Below are 25,541 nucleotides of genomic sequence, written 5' to 3'. Positions count from 1 at the left end.
ACCTCACTTCAGTTATATACCTTTCTTCTACTGCACGATTATGCAACAAAATGTTTTGCTTTAACATACAACACTGTTGCCTTTTTAAACTTCAGGAATTATGTTATTTTAACATATTTAAGACAAAAGTAGCTATCATTTAAATTTTATTTTGTGCACAGGCATTACATATATACTTGTATGTGTGTGTATACTTGTATCTGGGCTCCGCAAGTTGTCTTCAGCCTGCTTGTGACCTATCATGGTACCACCTGTTAAGAAGACTAGGAAATGTGACTCTCTTGTGTAGTGACTTCTCATATTGGACTGATCATTCAAATCACTTTCAAAAATCCCTCTGCCCTGACTACACTTCATATCAAGTAAACCCACAGTCTCTGAGGGTAGAACCTAGCCTTTTCCAAATGATTCTAATGAAAGTGCCCAAGTGATTCTAATGAAAGTCAAGTTGAGAATAAATGATCTAGTGCCAAGTGGGGGCCTTTAACTTGGCTATCATAAGCTGTTAAATAAGGGAATAATGGCACTGGTATCATTTGCTTTTCAACGTGCTTGACCTGCTTTTTCAACACCATCCTCTTGCCTTTTATTTACCCAAATCCTACCCATCCATTCATTCTTCAAGTTACCTCACTTTACATCTCAGACAGGCAGCATTTCTTAGCTACCCAGTATCACATTAGCACTCCTGTCCTGACCCCCTATGGTCAGTATTTTACAGATTAGCAATATTATTATAATTATTCACCAGTATTTTCACTGGTCTTACCTTCCTAACTAGACATTATGTCTCTTGCAGTCAAAACCCATATCTGCTCTTTTTTAAAAAAAAATCTGTTCACAACAGTTTGGAACAGTTTAGACTAAAGGAGTACCTACCAACTAGTAGATTCATGAAACACAAACACTTGAGTATACTTGCAATGTACAAAGAGAGGTTATTATTGCCATCAAAAATCCACATGGCCCAAATCAGAGTGGATATAGCATATCATTATGTCAAATGTCAAAAGGTCTTAGGAATACATAGGGTAATTTTTCAGGGAAGGATAGAGGCTGCAATTGTATATATAGTAGGTAATGGTTTCAGGTAAATTAATTTGTCATGCATTTGAGAGAAGAACTGGAGGAAGCTGATCAGGTGGTATGATTTGATGTCTAAGCCTGAATTGCTGGTATAATATTTCTAATACATGCCTATTCTGAAAAAAAACAAGAAAACAGAAAGTACAACAAGACACTAGCTAGGAAAGCCCATTATTGTACTGTTTTTCAAGGCCTACTTCCCCCATGTTATGTTTAAGTTCCATAGAGTAATCTAACAATAATTTCACAAATTCTTGCTTTCAAAGCCAAAATGATCAGGTTTCTGCAATGTGGACTACATGAAAGCACATGCGTGTGTGTGTGTGTGTGTGTGTGTGTGTGTGTGTGTGTGTATAGTGTGTATATACATATTTTTTTTTAAAGTCTATACACACATGTCCTGGTAGGCATTTGTTCACATACAACAGTCCCAGTAGTGACTTTATTTAGTCTGGTTGTTCCTAAGACAAACACACATAACTTTAATTAAAGGCACATCCAAATGTAGGGGAAACCATCTTGAAACAATTAGGTTCTTCTCCGGTAAGAGGTTTCAGGGCACCGACATCCTTCCACTTCCTCACGTCTCCCCCGTGGAAAGAGAACAGATGGGGCAGAGGCAAGCCAAGCCTGACTCCATAAACACAGCCTGCAGCTATAACTCTGCCCTGCTCCATTTTCTTCTCTTCCGACCAAGACACCCACCCTTCTTTTACTCTTTCCTAAATGAATTCCAGTCATTTGATTGCTTTCACTTTTTTTTTTAACCCCTCTTTGATCAGTCCTAGAGGGAGAAAAAATTCTGACTTGATTTCTTATCTTTCTCAGAAAGGAAATATTTCAGGAAGAAACTGAAAAGTCTAAGGAATTACCCAATCACCCATCTGGTTTCTGACCTTGGCTTATAGAAGCTTCTGGAGAATGTCTGAGAAATGGCTGCCTTTGCCAGCACATTCTCGGGACTTTCTGGGTCCTCTGGTTTTCTAGGAAGTACAGGCTAAGTATTTCTGCATTTAAGCTGCCCTGGAAACTGGGGTACAGGTTGTGACAGTCACTGGAATAGTCCTTTCTGCTCTCAATCCCAAGTTAACTCACTTCTGGATGATTTACCCATGAGCAACTCTGAGCAGAAAGAGCAATTTTCTCCACACTGAAAGGTCACTTCAGTAAATGGCAATTCAACGGCCCCTTTGACAAGGATGGAATACTGAGAAAGACCAGCTCTACAAAAAATGTTCTGAGGCTTGTCCTCACAGAGTTTACCGTGTTGTGCAAGAGTCAGAAAACAAAGGCTTTTCATAGGTGGAACATTCCTATTGTTCCTGTTCTTTGAATACAATGGAATACAACTGGACATTGAATACAACTGGGCAAATCTGTGGCCATTTTTACCTGGAAGGAGGACAGAAGCAGGCAGCCCCACCTCCAGAAGAAGGCCCCGATGGGAGATAACAATTTAGATAAGGGTGGAGCCGCAGGGACAACCTTGAAAGCCAAATCAGGACTTGGGGCTGACATGGAATTGTAGATTTTTATACCAAATGACAAAATGTACTATCACAAAAGCTCTCGAGAAAATAGGCCTCCAGCCTAGTTTTGATGTGGTGCTGTATAAAAGGAAGGGTAAACTCTTAATGAGCAGGCAGAAAATGAGGCCAAGTGCTGTCCAGGACCTAATTTTCAAGAGTGATGGGGCCTTATCCTTAGAAGCAAAACATCTCTTAGTGTCCATCAACACATGCCACCCCGGCAGCTCCAAGGGCTGGTCTAGCCAAGAGCTCCAGCAGAGGAGAGCACTGGTTCTGACATGAACTCAGAGCTACTCTTAGAATGTTACCATTTCACATTCTACCAAACCGAAGGCACCCGGAAAGAAGAGGAACTACAGAAAAAATCTCCACAGCTTAGGGAAAATCTTCAAGTGGGCCCTCAGTCCAGGATGCACAGATGAGACTAAACTTCAGTACAGAAGTTCAGACTTCCGAAGGTGATCAGGCTGAGGCAGGGCAACCAACTGTCCACTTCATAACACAGCCCCAGAATTGGTATTATTATGCGATGACAAAGGGTTAAGGAAGGTTTCCTACCTCACAGCCCTACCTTATTCTCAATACTCAGACCCTTAGGCCTGAACGAAACTATGAAACTAAGATTGAAGTCTGTGGTGCCTTTAAAAATTAAATTCTTACAGTTACCAGTTAATAACTTTAATCCTCAAAAGGAATATCCCAAGCAGAAAAATGAAGTGTTGACAGATGATTGCTTATGGAAAATCCTACACTGGAAAAATAATTACCTCCTCTCTTCCTTTTTCATTCATTCTTCTAACTTTCCACATTATGTATCATGGAAAGAAAAATGAAAAATAGCTGTCTTGTGAGTGCACAGTCAGAGGTGTGAGAACTATGTCTAGAGTTAGTTCAGGGAGATCTGTGATGTCTATATAACTGCACTTCCACTACTCAAGGAGAACAGAATGAATACATGTTACAAAGTGGATGAGCCCGGAAAACATGCTAAGTTAAGGGAGCCAGACACAAAAGGCCAATATTCTATGGTTCCATTTATATGATCTGTGCAGAATAGGCAAATCCAGGTATGGCTGACTCATGGTTGCCAGGGGAATGGGGAAGGAAATTGATAGTGAGGATGGTTGTTCCACACTGTGAACTGTATATTTTAAAAGCACAAAAATGGTAAACTTTATGTTATGTATATTTTACCACAATAAAAGAGAGTAGAAAATGATTGTCTAGTCATGTATTTCGTACACAAGAAATATGAACCAAAAGAACAAATTTGTTAAGGTGTTCATAATTGTGGCTGAGCCGCTAATGCAGATTTTTCTATCTTCTTTTCACTGAGTATCATTTTAGATAAAATGATCACAAACATTTATCTCCCCTTTTCACTGCAGTGACACGTATAAAATATTGTCTACAAAGCTAGGTTGGGGGAGTAGATATCAAGAAGCTACACAGAGGTATACAAAGTAGTTGAAAAGCCAAGTGCCTACCACCAAAAATCTCAGGAGAAAACAATATTGATTCCTGGGCTTCTCCCCAGACCAAGCAATTAGGAACATCTTGCTGATTGATGTATCACATGGCATCAGTATTTCTTAAAAGCATTTGGGTAATACTAATACAAAAGCTCCCAGGATGGAGAACCACTAATCTTGGATGAGAAGGGAAGGGAGCTTTGTCAAGTGCCTATCATTAGCTGGGAACTGTGACGGCTCTCTCCATACAGGGTCTATAGCTGTGGGTGCCCCATATACTTTTGCACCTTTTCTGGCAAGGAGCACTACAGCCCCTAGGAGCAGCACTCAACCTCTGGGGAGCAGGAAATTAAGAGATACACCCCACTTTTCTTACCCTTCAGGTGGGATAACTCTGAATCATCTAATCTTAGGCAAAACATTTTTATGTAAAAGGCCAGATGGTAAATAGTTTGGGCTTGTGTGCCACATGGTCTGTGCTGCAGCTACTCAGTTCTGCCTTTGTAGTGCAGAAGCTGCCATGGACAATGATTAAATAAATGTGTGTGGCTGTGTTCCAATAAAACTTTATTTATAAAAGTAGATAGTAAGTCATAGTTTGCTAACTCCTGCTCTAAGTCTAAACAAACTACCAGAAACCCTCATCAGGAAAGCATCCCAATTCCCTGCAATAAATCCTACACAGAGCTCCTTTGTGACCCATGCTTCCTAGAACATCTGGAGTCAAAAACTACTGGCACCCAAGTCCTTGTCTCATAGCCTGCTTTTGAGGGCAACCCACTCTGGTATCTTGTATTGCACTCATAATTACTCTAGCAATTAAATAATATCATGTCCATCTTACAGTGAGCAAGCTGAGGTTCAAGGATTACATAACTCTTAAGTGATAGGCTCCATAGGACAAGCCTGTATAGCTCCAAAGTCACTGACCTTTCTACAATACCAGGATGGATAAGGATGGATAAAAATACCTAAATAGGTGCCTATATGCACAAGTGCACACGTACAGTCTTGTACTCAAATATGTAACTTTTATAGAAGGCAAGAGTACCACGTATAGGAAGGCATGAAGCAAAATCATACTACAGTATTCATGTAGTTATCTATGTTATGGAAGGGAGTGATTCCATAAATTATAAATAGTAAGGTTTGAGGGTTACAGAAAAAAAAATATTTTTCTCTTTTTCTGCTGTTTCTTATCTTAAAATTTATTTCCCAACCACTAACTGGTAGCAATCTTGGTGCTATTTGTTCTCTGGTGAAATCTTTGGTTACATGTTTGGATAACAAACAGCCACTCGGGGGAAAGCTCAAAGTGTCATCTGGAATTAGAAGGGACAGAAACCAGATTAAAACATCCTCATACACGTTTTAACATGGGAATGGGAGGGCAAACAGCAATAACTTCACAAAGGCCCCATAAGGCACTTGTGAAACTCCCTCATGGACACTCGGGATTCCAGGGAATATTCTGAAACCCAGAATGGGCAGACACGGGAACCAGTGTTTTTGGCTTACGCGGTCTTGCCCTCGCTGTCATGCTTGGTGGCGCTGGCCCCCTTCTTGCCCAGCAGAGAGGCCACCTTCTCCGAGTCTCCATTCTCCACAGCCTGCAGCAGGCGGTCATCATTCTTGTTCCACTCGTTGGTCTGTGGAGCAGAGGGAAGAGTCAGCGCTGATGTACAACATGGGCCACGGCCATGCTGAAGCACAGACCTTGGTCCTCCTAGCTCAAATCAAAACCTACCCCCAAATGGGCAACTTTATAAATACCTTCCCCTTCACCATGGGAACACTCCAGTAGGCCTCGGTCTCCAAAGAAAACATCAACAGTTCAGATGTATTGGCCATCAGCAAACTGTGATAGTTATTCCTTTTAAGAATTCTTGAGAAGATGAAGCAACTTAGGAAGACCTAGGTCAGTTTACACATTAGCTAATTTCTAGCTAAACTTGACAGCCAGCAACCTGAGTGACAATGTTGGCCTTTGACCTAGTCCACAACTCACTCAAGTGCACTGTGTTACAGAATCCAACTGGCCAATAGCTCAAGGTTACCCTAGGCTTTAAGTACACATAATTCTTTCATCTGCATTTATGGCTACTCTTTCTCGCCTGTTTACTGGGCCTTGATTTTTGAGTCATGATGATTTTAAGTAGTTGTCCAGGCTACTAACTAAACAAAGTATCAGCAGAGACAAAACAACTTCCTGAGTAAGCTATTAAAAATCTAACAGCAGGGGCTGGGGTTGTGGCTTGCTGGTAGAGAAGCTTGTCTGGCATGTTGGAGGCACTGGGTTCAATCCTCAGCACCACATAAAAATAAATAGATAAAATAAAGGTATTGTGTCCATCTACAACTAAAAAAAAAAGAAAAAATCTAACAGCAATACCTCCACCAATAACTTCTAAACCACAGTGACAGCAAAAATTTCATGTGCATGAAAAACAACAACAACAACAACAAAAAACAGGCTTTACTCTTAGGAGTGGGATAGATGATCTCTGTTTCAAATGTGTGAAAAGGTAGCAGTGAGCCACAGAAGGTTGTAAAGCAGAAGATGAGAGAATAGAATCAAGGATTGAGGGCCTGGAAGGTGTGTAAACATAAAGGATTTGAGGGAAGAGAGAAGGAAGAAAAAACACTGGGCACAACCAAGTTTCCAAGGCACCCCTGCAGCAGGCAATGAGGTCATCCTACTTTCTGGCTTCTTCAGCTGTGGACATCATTACCCTGGGACTGACAATGTCCTCCCTCCCCAAAGCTCCCAACTCTTCCTTCTCTTCTCTGTGCCTTCCCCCACCTTGGAACTGGCATTGAACCCAGGGGTACTCTATCCCTGGGCTATATCCCCAGCCTTTTGTTTGTTTGTTTGTTTGTTTATTGAGATAGGATCTTTTTAACTGTGCAGGCTGGCCTCAAATTTGCAATCCTCATGCCTCAGCCTCCAGAGTCACTAGGATTACAGGCATCTACTAGTATGCTCAATCCTAAAATTTTCTACAGATAGATCTTCAGGGCTCTGTGTTTCCTTTTGACCTTTGAAGATTAAGAAACCACAAGCATTTCCAATTAAAGGCCTTACTGTGGACCATGACAAGAGAGCAGATAGAGGTAATATTGAAGATTGGCAAGCTATAAAGAGGGAATTTTACAGGATTACAGTCTTCCACAGCCCCATGAGTGTGTTCCCAACCTCTGTGCTGATGGAACCCGGAGACCCATTAGGACTCACCCTGTCAGAGATTAAAGGTGGGCCCAGCAGATATGCCCAGGAATTGCAAATCTATGAGCCTCAGGACTGGGTCACTCCCATTTTTCAGGGTTTCTTTCTCCCCAGTGTTCATCACTGAGTGCAGGAACACAGTAAGAATGAGTGAGTCTGAAGGAAAATCAGCAGTTTGTCCTCTAAGATTCAAGAATCTGAAGTCCCAAACTGACATGCTATGTGCCCGTAGTTACCCATAAACTCTCTGGGTCTCACTTTCCCAAGTCTTTGGGTTGAATGACCACTGTGATTCTTCAAAAGTTCAAAATCTTTACTCGGCAAATTTTCCCCAATCAAACTTTGCTAGGGATTATTCTAGAATAGTACCATCTATGATAATGGAACTGTTTTATATTCCTACTGACCAATACTGTAGCCACAAGGCCAATGATTCTCATCCAGAGTGATTTTTGCCCTCCTCCCTCCAAGAACATTTGCCAAGCTTTAGGAACATTTTTGATTGTCCCTATCAGGAAGGACCACTGGCACCTAAAAGGTGAAGACCAGGGTGCTGCTAATCTTGCAATGTATAAGACAGTGCCCCCTTGTCTTTTAGCAAAGCAAAATCTAATCCCAGAGTCACACATGGCTCCTGAGTACTGAAAATTTTCCTAGTGCACACATCTTTGAGACTTCATGTGCCAGGAGCCAGTGGCTACCATAGAGATTACATGGCTCCTTTCATCAAGCTTGTCAAAGTAAGAATGTGTCAGGACCCATGTCATCTACCCTCCTTCCACAACAATCAATCTGCTCACAAACAAGACAGTAGGTTGCGTCTTCAATTACAAATAAGGCCTTCCAGAGAAGACCAACACAAGCAGCACACTGCCCCAGCATAAGAATTTGTTAGTAGAGTAGGAAGGTTTACTAACGACTGCACAAAACAACTATAGCAAAAACTCTTTCTTACTAGAGAAAGACTGTAGTCAATTTACCTCCAGAGTGTATTTTACAAGCAAAAAACCAAAAAAGTTTATGAAGTACATTTAATGAATAATCCCCACCTATGTTATCCTAAAAGGGAAAATTATTGTCTTTTAAAATCCTTCCTCAACTCTAACTGACCAAATTAAAACCGGATTGGGAAGATCAAAAGGATATTAAATCTTAGACCGCAGGACTGAAATTACTTAAGCAAAGGAAGGACCATATGAAAGAATTTTCCTTTTCAGTTCTGCTAAGGCACTCCGATTTTAAGTAGAGAAAAATCTGATTGTAGGGCTTCCCTAAAATCACTTCCACATGGATCTGCAGAGAGTTCAACCTTTCTAGGACACAGCATGAAAGGTTCCCCCACCCCTATTCTTTGGAGGGCAAGGTCAACTACACATTCCTTTAGGTCTAAAAAGCCTCTTATCTAAAGTCTGTTCTGCAAGCAGACAGGACACTAATTTTCTCTTGGAGAAAAGGCAAAGAAAGCATGGCTTCCCACAAGGAAATACTGAAAAAATAATCTAGAACACCTTTCAATCTGCAGGTTGCTGACAGGGCTCAGGGTTAGCAGCAATAGGGAAAATGACAGGTGCTCATGTATTCTGAAGGTCTTAGAGTTTGAGCAGAGAAAGGAACCATCTGAAAGAATGAGGAAAGGCAGAGGCAAGCCCTGGAGGGGTGGGAGAGGGCAGACCATCAGTTGGGAAAGGCAGAAAGAAGGTAAAAGTTTTAGTCTCAAAAGTGCGGCTCAAGGTGGAGGGCAAGAGGGTCCTAATTAGACCTCTGCTCCACAAATCTGGATTCTGAACAGTGAGGCTTCCAAGGTGAAAGGCCATCACCCAGAGTGATGGGTGATGGTCTTTCACCTCCACTGCCTGGAGCCAGTGCTGTAAGGTTCTCAGTCCTGGGCCAGATCACTGGCTATCTGCAATTAGCTCCGAGACACATAATTGCCCAGCTTTCTAGGTGCCACCACTTTCCCCTCCTAAACTTACCCATGGAAATACTGCCTACTTCCTTTCCTCTGTAACTGTTCCATACACCACATTCTGCATGGCCACTTACAATGCAAGGCAAAACATTTAAGAAGCACTTGGAATGTCATTGCTTTGGGGTACCCAGAAGTGAATGCCTGTTCCCTATCACATGCCTCTACTGAAAGTACTAAATCAAAATCAAACTTTGAAGAGAAATCTCAAAAAAGCCATTGTCAATCCACGTCCAAAGGTAGGGTTGGCTGGATAAAGAGATGAAGTTTGGAATTTTGCCATAACATTCCACAGTAATTCATTCATACTGCAGAATTGAGGAGGGCTTCTAAAGAGCACTATGTCACCAGTCACTACTTCCCTTGAAAATCCTCCCCTCTAATTAGCACTTCTTCCATAAGGCTGGCCCCACAGTGGGCTCCTGGTCCCCTTAGAGTTTTCAACATATTAACTAGTTAATGTAACATATTTAAAAAATGAAAGAGGGCTGAGGTTGTGGCTCAGTGGTAAAGCGCTTGCCTGGCACATGTGAGGCACTGGGTTCGATCCTCAGCACACACACAAAAATAAGTAAGTAAATACATAAAGGTATTGTGTCCATCTACAACTGAAAATATTTTTAAAAAATGAAAGAGGAAAAAAAGAAAACATAATCACATTTAATAAGGTTAAATGCTTTATAAAACTCATGTCTATTATGTGTATACTGGGCTATGATATGAAACGTTTCCTACTGGAGAATCACAGTAAAAAACACGGGAAGACACTGCTTTGGAATGTTCTGCTGTCCAGCCACCTATGTAAAGGCTAACTTCCAAAACTTGCTCAAGCCCTGCAGGCTCTCAGGCCTTTTCTTGTGACCTTTCTCTGCTTCTCTACTCTGTCATGTCCCCAAGGGCCACCTACTCAGCTCCACTGAAGCCTGTAGTCTAGACTTGATGTAATACTGCACTGTGGCTTTTGTTTGACAGCTCATGTTTGTTCATTTTGTCTCCTGTCTTCAGCTCCCTGAAGACACTGACAGCAGCCTTTATTTCTTACCCCCTTGGTGTCTAAAAAATGCTCGGTATCTGATGCTGATTTTAGCAGGAGTTTCTTCCTCTTAGTTAACCTAAGTCTCTCTTGACTTTGCAAATGTTTGTGCTCTCCATTTATAAAACTTTCACTCTTTTGCACACAATTATTAAATCATGTTTCAGATTTTAAAAATTTTACAGGCTAAATAATCCAGTTCCCTTAACTTTTCTACAAAAGGCCAACTTTCCAAAATTTTAATCATATGTATATTTTCTCTACATCTCTTCATGACTAAGGAGCAAAGCCTCATAAAGCCTCATAAATTCAATCAGAATGAAGCCAGCATCTCCCAGTCATGAGAACCACTTGGGTGCTTGCTAAGTCTGCGGAATCCCAGGCCCCATCTTGCAGATGATCCAGTGAACTGGGGGGTGGAGCCCTAAAATCATGAGCTTCAGTAAGTGCTCTCAATGCTTCTTACTGTCAGTTTGGGGACAACTGGAACTATGCTAAGGTTAACTAGAGAATTTACTTGAATGAATTTTCTCCCTCCACAAGGTCTTATTAGGAAGGGGAGAAGAGAAAAAGAGGAATTCTCCACTTTCTCCTTGCAGAACCAGGTATGTTGTCTCTCACAAAAGTTTGGGAAACATTAGGCTTTCCCTACAAGTTGCATGTGAAACTTGTGTTAGACCTGTTTAAGAATAATACTAGCAAGAACATTGCTCCTAAGAGGCAAAAATTACAAATGACACAAATATCCAATAAGAGAAGATGGATAAGTAGATTGTAAGAGTCAAACAATGGGTAATGACCTGAACAAACTACTACAACTAGCTAAAATGACACAAATGGGTATTAAAGACAATATTGTTGAAAGAAGACACACACAGAGGACCCCACAGTAGTATGACTGCATGCATATAAACACGGAGGCAGGAAAAGTGGAATCACATTTTTTAGGAATAGACACGGACAGTAACATTATAAAGAAAAGAAAGGACAAGGTTGGCCTAAAAATCAGGCTGGAGGTTAGGGTTGAGGGTGGGATGCTTGGTCAGGAAGGGACCTGGGAACTCACCTGGGCACTGCTCTGTTTCCCAAACTGGCTTGTAGCTCCACAGATGCTCCTCCCTCCCTCCCTCCCTCCCTTCCTTCCTTCCTTCCTTCCTTCCTTCCTTCCTTCTTCCTTCTTTCCTTCCTTTCTATCAGAGATTGAATCCGGGGTGCTTAATCACTGAGTCACAGTGGCTGGGGAGCCCTTTTTCATATTTCCTTTAGAGACAAGGTCTCGCGGAGTTGCTTAGGGCCTTGCTAAATTGTTGAGACTGGCTTTGAACTCGTGATACTCCTGCCTCAGCTTCCCAGCCACTTGGATCACAGGTGTGTGCCATCTTGCCCAACCATACCCTCATTTTAAAACTACTTCTTAAACTGTGCATTCTTGTTGTGTGTGGGGGTTTCTCTATAGTAATTAATAAATCATATGCCTTCCTCTTTCTCTTCCTCTGATGGTTTACATTCCCACTTACCATTTCTTCATCTCTATTATAAAGTCAATCTAGTACCAAAATCTGGTCTTTAATCTTTTAGAGGCCCCATGAACTCACCAGGAGAGTCTGATAAAGCTACGAACTTTTGGCAGAAGCACTTGCAAAAATGTAGCTCATCCAACCAAAGAGCCCCAGGTATAGAAAAGAAGGGACAGATTTCAGAGTCAAGGGTTTTTAAGTTTCTGAAATTCTAATCCCTGCCTCCCATCAAGCTGATCTTGAGCAGGCCATCTGCATCCCTGATTTTATCTATAAAATGCAGGAAATCCTCCTACTTGCAAATTATCCTCAGAATTAGAATAAATATACATAATTGGCCTGGAGCATATTAGATGTCCCAAATTATGATTATTAATAAACTATATAAATCTAGACTGTTTTTTCTTGACTAATGCTCTATGAATCTTTCAATATTTACAACTTAGGACTGACAATCCCTTAACCCATGTAGAGGCAGGTGATACCTTAAGGTCAATTTTCTACTATTTTCCTTAGAAATCACATTTTAAAGGGCTCTAGGGAAACCTTCATGGACACAAAACTATTTTATTGAATATGGCTCAGTTTTTCAGGGGACTGTTTAAACAGACACGATTTCAACAGAGCACACGAGGCCACATTTACAAGTTCGGGAAGCCATATGTTACGCTCCAGAGACATGTGTAATGTGTCAGCTATGAAGGGCTGCATGTGGGAAAGGCAGACCTTACCCTCAGTGTGGGCTCCAAACATTCCTGCTAATATATCACAAATGAGAGTTTCAATGGCTGGCTGGTAAGTTTCCTATTCATCAAATCATTTCCAAATGACACCCACTTGCTTAAGAGTTTTCCCTTGAAGCTTAGTCTTTTGAAAACCTTGCCTCTCTCCATCCAGGGGAGCAAACACCATGCCACTGTGTGAGGAATGCGGGGGCTTTGGCAACAGGCAACTTCTGCCCTTGGCCAGACATGGCATCATCTTCTTTTGATTTGAATCCTGGAGAACTAAAAAAAAAACCTGTGGAAACTCAGTGGTCACTGACATATGGCTATCGTTCAGGCTTGAGTTTGGAAATTTATCAGCCCAATCAGAATAATCCAATAGCACACAGTGAGCCAGGAACAGAACGAGTTCCTTTAACTTTTTTTTAGGAAAGATGCTAAAGCTCAAACCATCACAAATTGGAATAGGTCTTGCCGTGTGGATCTGCTGGAGCAGCTACTGGAAGAAGTCTGTTTGAAAGATTATTTTGGAAAAATTGCACTTTTCACTCTAGTTGATGGGGAGCAGATTGTTTTGCCAATATAATCAGCAAGGCTAAGATGAAAGAGAAAGTAAACAGTGTTTGCACTGGGAAAATATCAGATTGTCTCCCCCCGCACCCCTCACCGCCAAACTGCACACATTTCAAAGTTTTAATATAGAGAACAAGAAATAGGGAAGCTTCAGTTCATATAGCAGGTTCCCCTGTTGACTAAACCAGCCAGTACTTATTATTATCTATCTACTAGATGCAGAGTAATATACAAGATTATATTCATTATATATCATTCATTCAAAAATATTTACTTAGTGTCTTTCACCTGACTGGCAGTCATTACCATATTGTCTATATAGTTGTGGAGATAAAACACGGCACTATCAGAAACATACCAAATTAGAAAACAGAATATCAGAGGTAAAGTCACCTAAGTGAGTGAAACAGAAAACCAACACCAAGGAAGGGAGAGAATTCAGCTGGGCAGGCAAGTTTCCTGACTGGTCCCTGACCTAGACCTTGCAGTGAGTAATATTTAGGTTAATAAAGAGAAAATGACTAAAAAAAAATGTAAGATGCATTTAGTAGAGAGTACAAATAGCAAATTGATCTGCATGAAGCCTCACAAGGTTGTCTTTAGTGTTCACAGAAAACCTAGAAAATTACCAAGACATCATTTGCACATTCTCCTGCATTTTAAAAGCCCAGCAGTTTTATAAAGAGCTTTCCATATAATACTTGTTCCTTTAGACCAACAGCTCATGAGTTCATCTAAAATGAGTTTTCCAGAGGGAAACGTTGATTTCAGATTATTCACACATGCTGGTGATACTCTCTGCTCTTCACCCTGAAATCCATCACCCTCCCTTTCATGAGCTGTCGGTGGTTCCTAAGGTCTTGACCACATAAATGCTGAATGCTGTGTCATGGACAGAATATCACCATGAACTCCTCTATCCAGAATCAGGCAGGTCCCTTTGACCCACCCACTTCACCAGCTGTTCTAATCATCCCCACCTGCCCCCTGCCCTTTGTACTTCTGTCCCTCCCTGGTCACCAGGACAGGGCTGGCACTCCCGTGCTTCTCTTGCATAGCACTTGGCATAGCTGTAATTAGATACTATTTCTAAAGTATCCTTAAGGACTGTGATTCCCAGTGGGTGGCAGTTCCAGGGTATGGTCAATGGCCACCATCTGTCTACTTCACCTCCAAAACCCAGCTCCCACTCTCACCCACCAGATGGTAGAGACTCAGCCCAAAGTTATGCATTGAAGACCTCTGTTGTTTTCCTTCCATTAAGGGAGTCACTACTGATTAACCCCTTCTCCACTGGCTCCTTTGTCTCAGACTGTAAACGTAAATATACTTCAATTCCACATAATCCTACCAAATTTCTTTCTCTGGTTATGTTGATCAGCATTAAAACATTACATTAAAAGCCATGTCACATGAGGTAAAAGTCTCATGAAGACAGGCGAATCTAGCAATAAGTAAAGTCACCTTTACCTTTCCAAGAAAAAAAAATATTCCAAGTAATTGGTTTCAACCACTCTTCTATTTACATTCAAGTGAGAGAGAGAGAGATATCTTAGGTACCACATGAAGTCCTAGGCATAAAAAATGGATATGAAATAATCTCATCCCTCAAGTAGCTATAGACTTTGAGGACATAAACACACCTAATAACCACTACATGGTCTTTCATCAGTGCTAGACAAATACTGTGAACCAAGCCCTATGAACCCCCAGAGACTAATACTATCTAAACTCACTAAAAGTTATCAGTGCTTGAATTTAATCTTAAAAAAAAATGACACTACAAGGTAAGTACTTTTATTAGCCTATTTTACAGATGAGGAAACCGAGGCACACAGAGACTAAGGGACTTGTAATGAGTCACTTGATTTTCTCAAGAGCAGAAAAGCTGGGCTGGGGCTGGGGCTCAGCAGTAGCATATTTACCTGGCATGTGTGAGGCACTGGGTTCGATTCTCAGCACCACATATAAATAAATAAAGTAAGCAAACAAACAAATAAATAAATCAAAGGTCTATCAACAACTAAAAAATATCTTCCAAAAAGAGCAGAAAGCTACGGCAGTTCAATGGAAAGGGAAATTCAGAAAGGAATTGGTCAGGATGAGGAAAACTTAAGTATGTTTATAGACTGAGGCAAGCAAAGGAATCAGTGAAGAGAGACATGAAAAATGCAAGAGGTGTGTGTGCAGCAGCGCTGATAAGAGGGCAAGGCGGGGTGCACATGATGCAGCATGGGCAGGCGGCTAGCTGATCTTTGTAAATTAGGGTCAGGTTCTGCCTCTGAGGTAGTAGGCTGGAGGGGCCGACATGCAGTGGTAGGGAAGAAGTCACAGTGTGTCTTTTGTGGCTTTTAGGTTTTCTCAGGGAAGCAGGAGGCAAAGCAAGCAGGGTCAGTAGTGGCTAAGAAGCTTGAACCATGGTGATATCCCCAAGAACTCCCAGGGGAAACAGGAAAGAAAACCCACTTGAAATGAAGAAAAGGGGTTTCAGACAGCTCTGAAGGTTGAGCTGGGGGTAGAAAGTACAACTCCATAAGGAATCCTTTGGTGGTATCCAGTGGTGTTTCACTGGAAGGTTGAGTAGGTAGGACAGGAGTGAGGGCTGGTTGACGATTCCCTACTGGAGGCTGAGATGAGGGATTTAAGCAGAGATTCCAGGATCCAGAGGAGGTGAGAGGGCAGCTTGAAATGGCTGTGGGATCTGATTCTTACTTTTGCTGGGCATTGTTATCGATATTTCTTCCTCTTTGCCAAACTCTTGGGGTACACTGACATGCACAGATGCTTAACAGAACTATGGAAGGAATCTGACTCTCATCATTTGTCTCTCTAGCTCATTTCTACTTAACGGATCTTTGTAGCTCTGCTGCCACACTTCCCTCTTCTTATGCCAACATCTCTGGGAGTTAAATATTCTTGTCTACTGCTCTGGCTTATTTTCAATACAAAACTGTTCACGGCTGTCCATGACTAACCAGAGATCCCATTTCCATTTTGTGGAATCACATGATGATGACATTCAAAAGCTTTTGAATTTGAGAGCATTTTAGATTTTTGGATTAGGGATGTTGAACCTGTATATGGTTTTCCCATTTCATGTTTCTTATAGAGAGATGTAAAACTCAGGGCTAAGAGCTTGGATGCTGGGTTTCTGGATTCAAATCCTGCCTCTGACACTTATTAGCTGTGTGACTCTGAAGAAGTTATCTAATTTTGTGTGTCTCAGTTTCTTCAAACATAAAACAGGAGATAATGTATTTGACTTCCTGAACATATTATACTCGATGGGAAAACTTTCATATTCTTCCATAATATCCCTCTAGTAGATCTATCTGGATTTTTTTTTCTTTAATGAATCACTGCATTCAAATAGAACTTTCTCTGTCTTTGAGGGAACATTCCAGTGCTAAGCTATGCTCACCATTATCATACTAAATTCCCATATGTGCTACAACTCGGATTAGAAGCTTCAGAAAATAGAAAATGACTTAAATAATCAAAATACTACACATATATAAGCACAACGTTTAATGTTATCAGAGGTCAGTTTTAAGTAGTCTGGATATTTTTATGTGTTTGAGACAAGAGACGCCACTGATTTATTTATAACAGAACTCTGATAGTTCTCAAGAAAGGGCTTACTGGTTATAGCCTTTCTATACTCCAATAATAGCAAACCCAGAATAAACTCCAATATCCATCCACAGGAGGAAAAAATCTAATTCCAAGAAATTATTTATGCCTGACATCTGAAGGCAGAGGTCAGCAGTTTTTAAGAGCACGCGACAAAGGGCCAGGACACTCAGTATTGGTCTGATCTGTCTGAGGTTTCAGATGAGCCTGTGTAGAGACAGGCTTCCCCGCCATCGTCTCCCCAGGTCCCAGAGGACAGAGGGCCTCCCAGGCAAGCTCAAGAAGGCTTAACTCTGTAACTGCATGTTTCTAACTGAGAGCAGCAGAGAAGTCAAAACCAAGGACACTGGCAGACATGGAGAACTTTGGAAAACTCTTTGAGCTACACATATGCAAAGCCTTATTCATTACCTTTAGAGTCCACAAGGAATTCTCCAAATACGTCTTGTCTTAGCATTTTATGATTCAGCTAGGTGTTGGGTGACAAGTAAACACACACAAAAATCACCAAAAGGTGGGGGTGAGGTGGAGTGGGAGGCAATTGAATCAAGCAATACTGGAACTCGAGAGTGTTGTCCTGTGCTATGGATTTTGACCCTAATGTAAGACATCAAGAATCTGCTGTCTCACCATGCATTGAAAATGAATGAGTCCATTTATGGTTAAAAAAATGAAATGATATTTAAAAACATAGCTGCTCTTGAAATTCTTAAACTTTATTATCCAGAGTATGCCACACACAACTTATTTCTTACAGACAATTTCTATTGAAAGCCACTTGGTGTTCAGCTACTAGTAACCACAGATTGTGAGATCATGGGCAAGGACTATAACTTTTTCCTCTGCGTTCTGGGCATCTAGCACAAGGGCTGGTACATGGCCAGGAGTAGACAAATGTTTATTCAATGAGTGAGTAAAAAGCAAGTATAAGAGTGAGTTTTTAAAGCAGAGTTGCTACTCATAATACTGAGGAAGAAGCCAACCTTCACAATCTCCCTAAGATATTAATTTTATCCTCTTCTCCATTGCAATTTTTGTTATTATCTTGACATTTTCTTCTTGACATCTCCTTACCACTGGGAAGCAACTGGCTCCCGTCTGTCTATTCTCTCAGATTCAAATTCTTGACACTAGCAGAAGACCACAGATCTCCAGCATCATTCCTGCCTTTTGAAGTGCTGTATAAAATAGTCCTTAAAAGTATGGACCAGACACCAGATTGCCTGAGTTTGCAGCCTAGCTCCCACCCTGTGACCTAGGGCAAGTTACTTTATTCCTGTGTGCCTCAGTTGTGGGCTGAGAGACCATAATAGTAACATCTATCACAGGGCTGTTGTGGGAATCAAATGAATCAGATATTTTTAAAATAGTGTCTGGTGCATAGTAAGCATTCAGCAAGGGTTAGCTAACATGGTTATTATTCACACTCCCAAGGGAAATTCCATTCTGTAATTTTGAATAATTTTTTTTCCCTCTAGGATTATCGGATGTTCACATTCACAATAAACCTCCCATGGCCAGACCTAGATTTGCTGACCAGCTAGAGCACAAATGAGATACACTGCAGACGATGCAAGTCCAGAGGCTTCTGCTACAGCTGCGCCTACTCACAGAATAATTGATTTCTAAGCTCCTAAAGTGATATGAGCTTTGGGGAAATTTATCGATGTCTTAAATGATATGTCAAAGTTCCATTAAAATGAACTGTGGAATGTAACATTAAGGTACAACTTGTCATTCCACTGGAAAACATGAAAGGACCACATGCCCAAGCTAGAAATTTCAAGATACTTCTTGTAGCTTTAGGTCAGATGGGACAAATTTGAAGAAAGGCCAATTGGACCAATGATGTCAACAAGCTGCCTTTTTGCCTGCCAGGAAAATGCTTGGAAGAGATCCCAACAAAACCCCATTCATGGGGCCTAATTCAGAGGGATAAAAGGTGACATGAGGGTGATTTGGGCCTGCCTACTTGCCACTTGGGGTCACCATGAAGTGTACTAATGCCAATAGCACATCAGTCAAACATGGGAGGACAAAAGTACAGCCATGTGTGGCCAGTGCCTAAGGAAGGCAATCACGCCCAGCCAAGAAGAGGACACCACCCCAGCCATGTCACCATGTCTGGCACGGACAACAGCCCCTTCTGCAACTGACTCTTACCCATGTGCTCCTCAGGCAGTGGGACTTCGGAAATGGCAAAGCTCAGTATGATGGTTCTAGTTTTCCTGTCCGGTTTCCCTTCCCTTCCCTTTTTCCTTTCATTCTGACTGTGATATTGAATAAGAATCTTATAACATCCAATAGACACCATCTCATTCCTCCAGGTTGGATGAGCATAGCCTTCCTCTATAATTAGTCACAGAAAGAGCACAGTTTCTAGGAAAAGCTTCTGCCTAAGAACTCCAGAAGGCAAGTTCTTTGAGGAATCAGGGCCCACTTCTTCCTACAACATAGAATCATACTCTTTAAGAAAGTGGAGAAGCTTTCTAATATAAGCTTTCAACCAAATGAAAAATGTGTCTATGAAACTGCTCTGAAGAACAATCTGGAATCAGAGAAGAGCGTATAGAAAGGCCAAATTTAAAATGTTTTAGAAGAGTTAAAAACAGATTGGGGAAATCTAGAAAATGTGGTGTTCAAGTAATAGACAAGCTTAAAAGAAAAGAAAAAAAGGAGGTAAAAAAAAAGAGAGGAAGAAAGATATGAAAGGAGGAGCTGAGAACTACATGATGTAGGAATCTTAGCAAAATTAAGAAATAAAAAACATAATAAGAGAAAACTACCCTGAGCTAAAGAAAAGCTTGTCTATAAAAAGAACTATCCAAATAATAACTAAAATTTATTGGGAGTAAGGAGAGGCAGACAAAGACTTGTAATTCAAGATACATTTGGTAAAATTGTTTTTGCTTTGTTTTGTTTTAAAGGATGAAAGAAAAGTTCTATTCATTCCCAGGTGGAAAGTAAGTTATTTTCATAGGCTTTCCAAATCAGGCAGGCTCAGACTTTCCCAATACACTGTATACCAGAAGACAGTGGACCATCATCAATGCAATTTAAAGAAGAACCAAACATTACCCAGGCAATTCTCTCCTTAAATAAAGGAAGGAAAAAAAAAAGTTCTTTAAATGTAAGGACAGTAGAAACAGTAGGGTAGGCAAGAACTTTGCATGCTTGTATCTAAACACTCCTTTATAAGTTTTCAGTTTTCAAAGACTTGGTTCAACTGATCAAAAAGTAAATCAAAATAACAATCTAAGAATCAGGATATTTTGATTGCCATCAATGCCAAGAGGGAAAAGAAGTAAAATTACTGTGGCTACAAAAATCACAAAAATGTAAAATAAACTTGGAACTTAAAAACAAAGATGGGATATTGAGAGCCATCACACTACACTAAAGATCTAGACTTGAAGTTTCAAACTGTAAGGTGCCACATTTTCCTCCAATACACTTTCCTTGCTAAAGAACATTCTGCTAAAAAGTGGTGAGCTACTTAGGTACTAATTTAGACAACCTCATAAGTCCCCACAGGAATTTTAAAACCAAACTACTGCCCAGATATAATGCTCATGCTAGTTTCCTTAACTTGTCAAAACTCCTTCAAGCCCAGATAAATGCTGTCACTTTTACCCCCAGGATATCACCACTTTATTAGAATTACTTGTGCACTTACTTTACCTCTGAATTATTTTATTTGGTGTCCTGACTATACCAATTACTTTACTTAGCACATAATGTGGGTTTTACATACTTCAGACAATAAAGTAAAATTCAGCAAACATTGAAATGATCAATCTGAAAAAGTTTTCATGCACCACTGAAGAGTTTTTGTACCTTTTCTATTACCTCAGTCTGTTCAGACTCACTTTTTACAGACATTTATGAAAATGCTCCAATGTAAGCTAAATTTTAATTTATTAAAATGGTTTTTCAGAGCATGTGTCCAAAACCTTGAAATTTTAAGCCAACTTGGAAGAAAAAAACTTGCATTTTTTTTTTCATATATCACTATGCAGAGGGCAGCTGTTTCCCCACCTCCCAAGAAGTGGTTAAAAAACACCATAGAGACCTACTGTGAGGAGTCAGACACTGCATTAAAAATACTCAGTAAGGTGCCTTGCACATAGTAAGTGTAGAGACAGTGTTTGCTATTACCAAGACCACTTTCATTATGCACCTTGCAGGAGGTTAGGGCCTGGGGGTGTCTGAGATAATTAGATAGAGTCAGGTTCCTAACCCACAGAGCTTCTATAGGCTGATACTGGACTTCATAGGCAAAAAGATGAAGACCTCTCATTCCACCATTTCCCTGCATGCTAAAACTCCATTCTGATTTATTTAGCTCTAGGCACTTAAATAAACCCTGGAGAATGAATTTTCCTGAAACACTTCAATTATTCCCAATAAATTATAAAATAGGACAGAAGATGAATGAACCTTCTTACAAGTTAGAAGGTTCTCATTTTCTAGTCTTCAAAATGAAGGGTACAATATAATTTTTAAAGTTACTTGCAAGATTTATACTGTAATAAAGGCGTTTTTCCAAGTTACTGCGTGCATTTATAAGTGTCAGATAATGTTTAGGACATTCAGTTGTTGAAATATAAGCCAGAATGTGGAATGAAGTAATAGTTATTAGGCCAACTAAGGGAGGGGGAATTGACTAAAAGCTTTTATACTCAGAGACTCAAACATTCAGAGATTATGAGAAATATAATTAAGAACAAAGAACACATAAAACACTAGCTATCTGATACAAGCTTACATGCTAGCTTTTCATTAAGGATAATAGTATAATTTCTTTCAAAAACATCTTTATGTATGTAAACAAGATTCACTGTAGAAAATCAGAGAAAATTTAAAAATCAAATAGAATTGCTTTCAGTCTTTTCACTCAAGAATAATAACTCTGACCTATTTCCTTAAGTGTGTGACCTATGAGGATAAGAAATTAACTACAAGAGCCAGGTTTGATGGCACATGCCTGTAATCCCAGCAGCTTGGGAGGCTGAGGCAGGAGGATCCAAGTTCAAAGCCAGCCTCAGCAACTTAGCAAGGTCCTAAAATAAAACATAGAAAGGGCTGGGGGTATAGATCAGTGATTAAGTGCTCCTGGGTTCAATCCCTGGCACACCACCATCCCTCCACCCCAAAAAAGAAAGAGATTAACCAGAAGAAGCTTTTTATTCACTGCACACGCTTAGCATTTTTACATGTACAAGCTAGGGATGCACATCATTTTTTCACCCATACAGACAACTTAAATAAAACACTGTGTTAAATATGGTTTAGAAAAGAGAAACTCTGTATATGTTTTCTATCCCATATTTTTTTCTATGCCTACAGCAATTATTTTGCTCTATAACCCACTCTTCTCACCAGATAACATAAGCTGAACTTTTCCCATATCAATGGAGTTACATCAAGGTTTTTACAGCAAAATGATGATGAGTACCTAGGTTGCTATGGTTTTTCAAGATTACAAACAGCTCTGCCTTGACCATCTTTGCACATTCATGTGTATGTACTATAATGTGTAGAGTGGCTTCAAGAATAACTGAGACAAGTTGTTTAAATTAGACAAAGGGGAATGAAGAGAAGGAAGGGGGATGGGGATAGAAAAGAATGAATTGGACACAACTTTCCTATGCTCACATATGAATGAATACATGACCAGTGTAACTCCACATCATGTTCAACCACAAGAATGGGAAGTTATACTCCATGTATATATAATATGTGAAAATATATTCTACTGTCGTATAGAATTAAGGAAAAAAAAAACTGAGATCCTGTACAAATGCTGCCGGAATAATCTTCCCAGCCTGCAGCTAATATCGCAATTCACACGTTTTCAAAAATTTTAACCCTTTGCTTCATTAATGACATCACCCAACATAAAGTGCTTTTTTCCTACTCAATGCCTTTGGCTCCTAAGTGTTTATAATAAACACTCTGTCTCCTACTGCCAAGGGTTGGGGGCTCAACTCCAACCGAAAAAGGGACAGAAGGAGAGAAAGGGCAGAATGCCCCATCTCTTCTCTCACTTCAGATGCTTTGACTCGGGGTCAAGCCACACTGGGGGGAGAGAGAAAAGATTTAAATTAAGTTGGATTCATTTGTGAAAGTTTTTGAACTGGATTCATCTGCGAAAGTTTATAAAAGTTGTATGTTGTGAAGGGCCAGGAGAGTCAAGTCGGCATGGGTGAAGGTCGCAACTGAAGATAAATTCAGGTCCTTTCACATTTATGCCCCAGGGACTTGAGAGAGTTCAATAAATCAACTCCATCCTGAATACAGTTAAATGCATGTGCTCAGTGGGCACATTAGATCCTGGCTTGACTCACGCATTCATTTAGCAGATATTTATTAAGCATTTTCTTTGCATGGACAAGCTGCGAAAAAGACAAAGCCCAATGCTCTGGGAAGTTAAATTCCAGGTGTGTATGTGTGATCCCGGGGAACTTCCTTACCTGTCTTGTGTTTCAGACTCTCATAGAGTCTTGCTCTGATATTCCTCCTCTAATTAATTTGTAAAGATCATGGAAAGGAAATAAAATGATCTGACTTTTTCTTTCTTTTTTTTTTTTTTAGCAACATACACTTCAGACAACCAAACAGTTGAACATCTTGTGTTTCAGGAACACAAAGCCCAAGACACATGGAGGCTTCAAAATACAGAGGAGTTACTCCAGGTTCTCAGAATAGAGTGAGGGCGAGTGGTTGGCAGGAAAAGCTAGGGATAGCTTGCCTTGCTACCATAAGTTGAGGGGCATGATCCTCTAGCTGCACCCCAAAAGATCTATATTAATGACCTTAAAATATCAAGTAGGTTAAGTATTTTGTACAACTATTGGTAAGAGCTAGTACTTTTATAAGGTAAGAGGGATTCCAAAGAATTGTCTTAGTAAAATTAACAATGAACATTAAACAAGGCCAGCACCACTGCTCTGTGTGTGTGTGTGTGGGGGGGTGGAGTGCGGGGGGTGGGGGTAGGTGGGGGGGTCTGTGTGTGTGTAAACATACATACACTATCGAGTGCATTTGCTGTGTTTTTCTTGGTTCATGTCAATAGCAGAACTCCTCCTGGGCACTGGTTCATGGACTACAGCTCAGAACCACAAGAGCCAGTATTGGCTGAAAGACCACCTTTCCTGGCAGCAGGGCAGCCCCAGTGAGCTGAACTATCAGGACACTTGGAAGCAGTCCCTGGAAGACTGAGTATGCCCATGCTAATGGACAGTGGGCTGATCCTCTCCCATTCTCCTTACTAACACATCTCCAGGGTCATGTCTACTCCCAGAGCCTGTGATTATCTCTGGACCTTGAGAGGCCAAGGCAGTTACATTACTAATCCTCACACCCTCTCCAGATTCCTAGGATGGTTGTTCTGCAAAGGGTCCTTCAGTACAACAGGCCATCCTGGCCACATCTGGACTCCTTGAAGGTCACACCAGGCCCCATTTAGGCTAATCCTCAATTGCCCTGCTTTGAATCAGTGTCAACTTTACCTAGTCAGTGCCATTGCAGTGTTTAAACTGCCCTCTATCAAAACAGGAGTTCAGATGACAGTGTTTACGAAGTTTGCTTACTAGAGTATAAGAAGCCTAATTATTCATTTCCTTAAGTTATTTTTATCTCCAAGTTAGTTATGAACTGGAGCTTCCATTTTGGACTGGGGGTGTGTGGGGATAGGGACTGCAAAAGAGAAACAGGAAGTGAGTGCCAAGAAAATGGAAAAATGGAAAAACAGCATGTAAGAAAGACAATTTTGCCAACAGCCTCTGTGTATCCAGGTTGGAAAATGTAAAATCTTCCAGGTGGAAAACACTAAGGGCATTTTCTTTTATATATTCTAAAATAAATCATTACATGCATAAGTATACAAATAAACAAAGGTCTTAAAAGCTTATCTAAAGTATGTAAATGCAAAGTAATTTACCATTCACTTAAAACCCACTAAGATATACTTGTTAGATAAAATTAGTATCTTTGATTTAGGTGAAGAAAAAAAATGTAGGTGAGGGTATTTTCTCAATTCATAGTATTAAACATTTTTCTTTGTTTAAGGTTCTAGAAACTAAAATAATCTCATAACAAAAAACAAAAACAAAAACAAAATCATAAGACAGTGAAGAATATTTGCATCCACAATTTGAGACTATACTAAAAACAAATTTAACATTTTATTTCCTTTCACTCAATTTTCCTATATCTCTTTTTACTGTAACTGAATTTTGTCCCATTTTCTTTCACTCTAATATATTAAAAGCACTCTTATGGGACAATAAATTGTTATTTTACAGAATATATAGCTTAATTAAAAACTTAATTTGACATTTCTTTATTGTTTAACATTTAGGTTATTTTTAGGAAAATTAATATAAGGGATGTGGTTAGAAATCCATAATAATATATAGAACCTGAAGATATAGATACACACACACACACACACACACACAAAATGTAGAGGTAAATATATAGATCTAGACATACACATCACACATACACACACAGACACACACACACACACACACACACACACACACACATATGCACACAATTTTTTTTTAAAACAGTGCCAGGAGGGAACTCAGGTCTCACATGTGCTAGGCAAGAGTGCTCTACCACTGAGCTACATCCACCCTGCCCCATCTGTATATACTGTTGTTTTTTTTTAAACTTCTTAGGTAAAACTGCTATCCATAAAGGACCCTAGCAAACTATGAGTACAGTGTATAACATCACTGTAGAAAATGTTTACTATTACTTGACAAT

At 40.2% G+C, this 25,541-nt stretch overlaps 1 protein-coding gene across 4 annotated transcripts in view; it reads right to left on the bottom strand.

Moving 5' to 3' along the window:
- The window catches only part of Rai14 (retinoic acid induced 14), a 136,348-nt gene that overhangs the window by 47,822 nt on the left and 62,985 nt on the right, over nucleotides 1-25,541 (bottom strand). For all 4 annotated transcript variants that reach the window (XM_078017255.1, XM_078017258.1, XM_078017253.1 and 1 more), the window contains exon 3: nucleotides 5,606-5,736. In XM_078017255.1, the coding sequence (XP_077873381.1) occupies nucleotides 5,606-5,736 (131 nt within the window). The remainder of the gene's footprint in view (nucleotides 1-5,605; nucleotides 5,737-25,541) is intronic.

This window comes from Ictidomys tridecemlineatus, chromosome 1 (assembly GCF_052094955.1).
Source record: "Ictidomys tridecemlineatus isolate mIctTri1 chromosome 1, mIctTri1.hap1, whole genome shotgun sequence".
Classification (NCBI taxonomy): domain Eukaryota; kingdom Metazoa; phylum Chordata; class Mammalia; order Rodentia; family Sciuridae; genus Ictidomys; species Ictidomys tridecemlineatus.
Note: the sequence above shows the minus strand (reverse complement) of the source record. Positions and strands in the feature narration are given on the sequence as shown.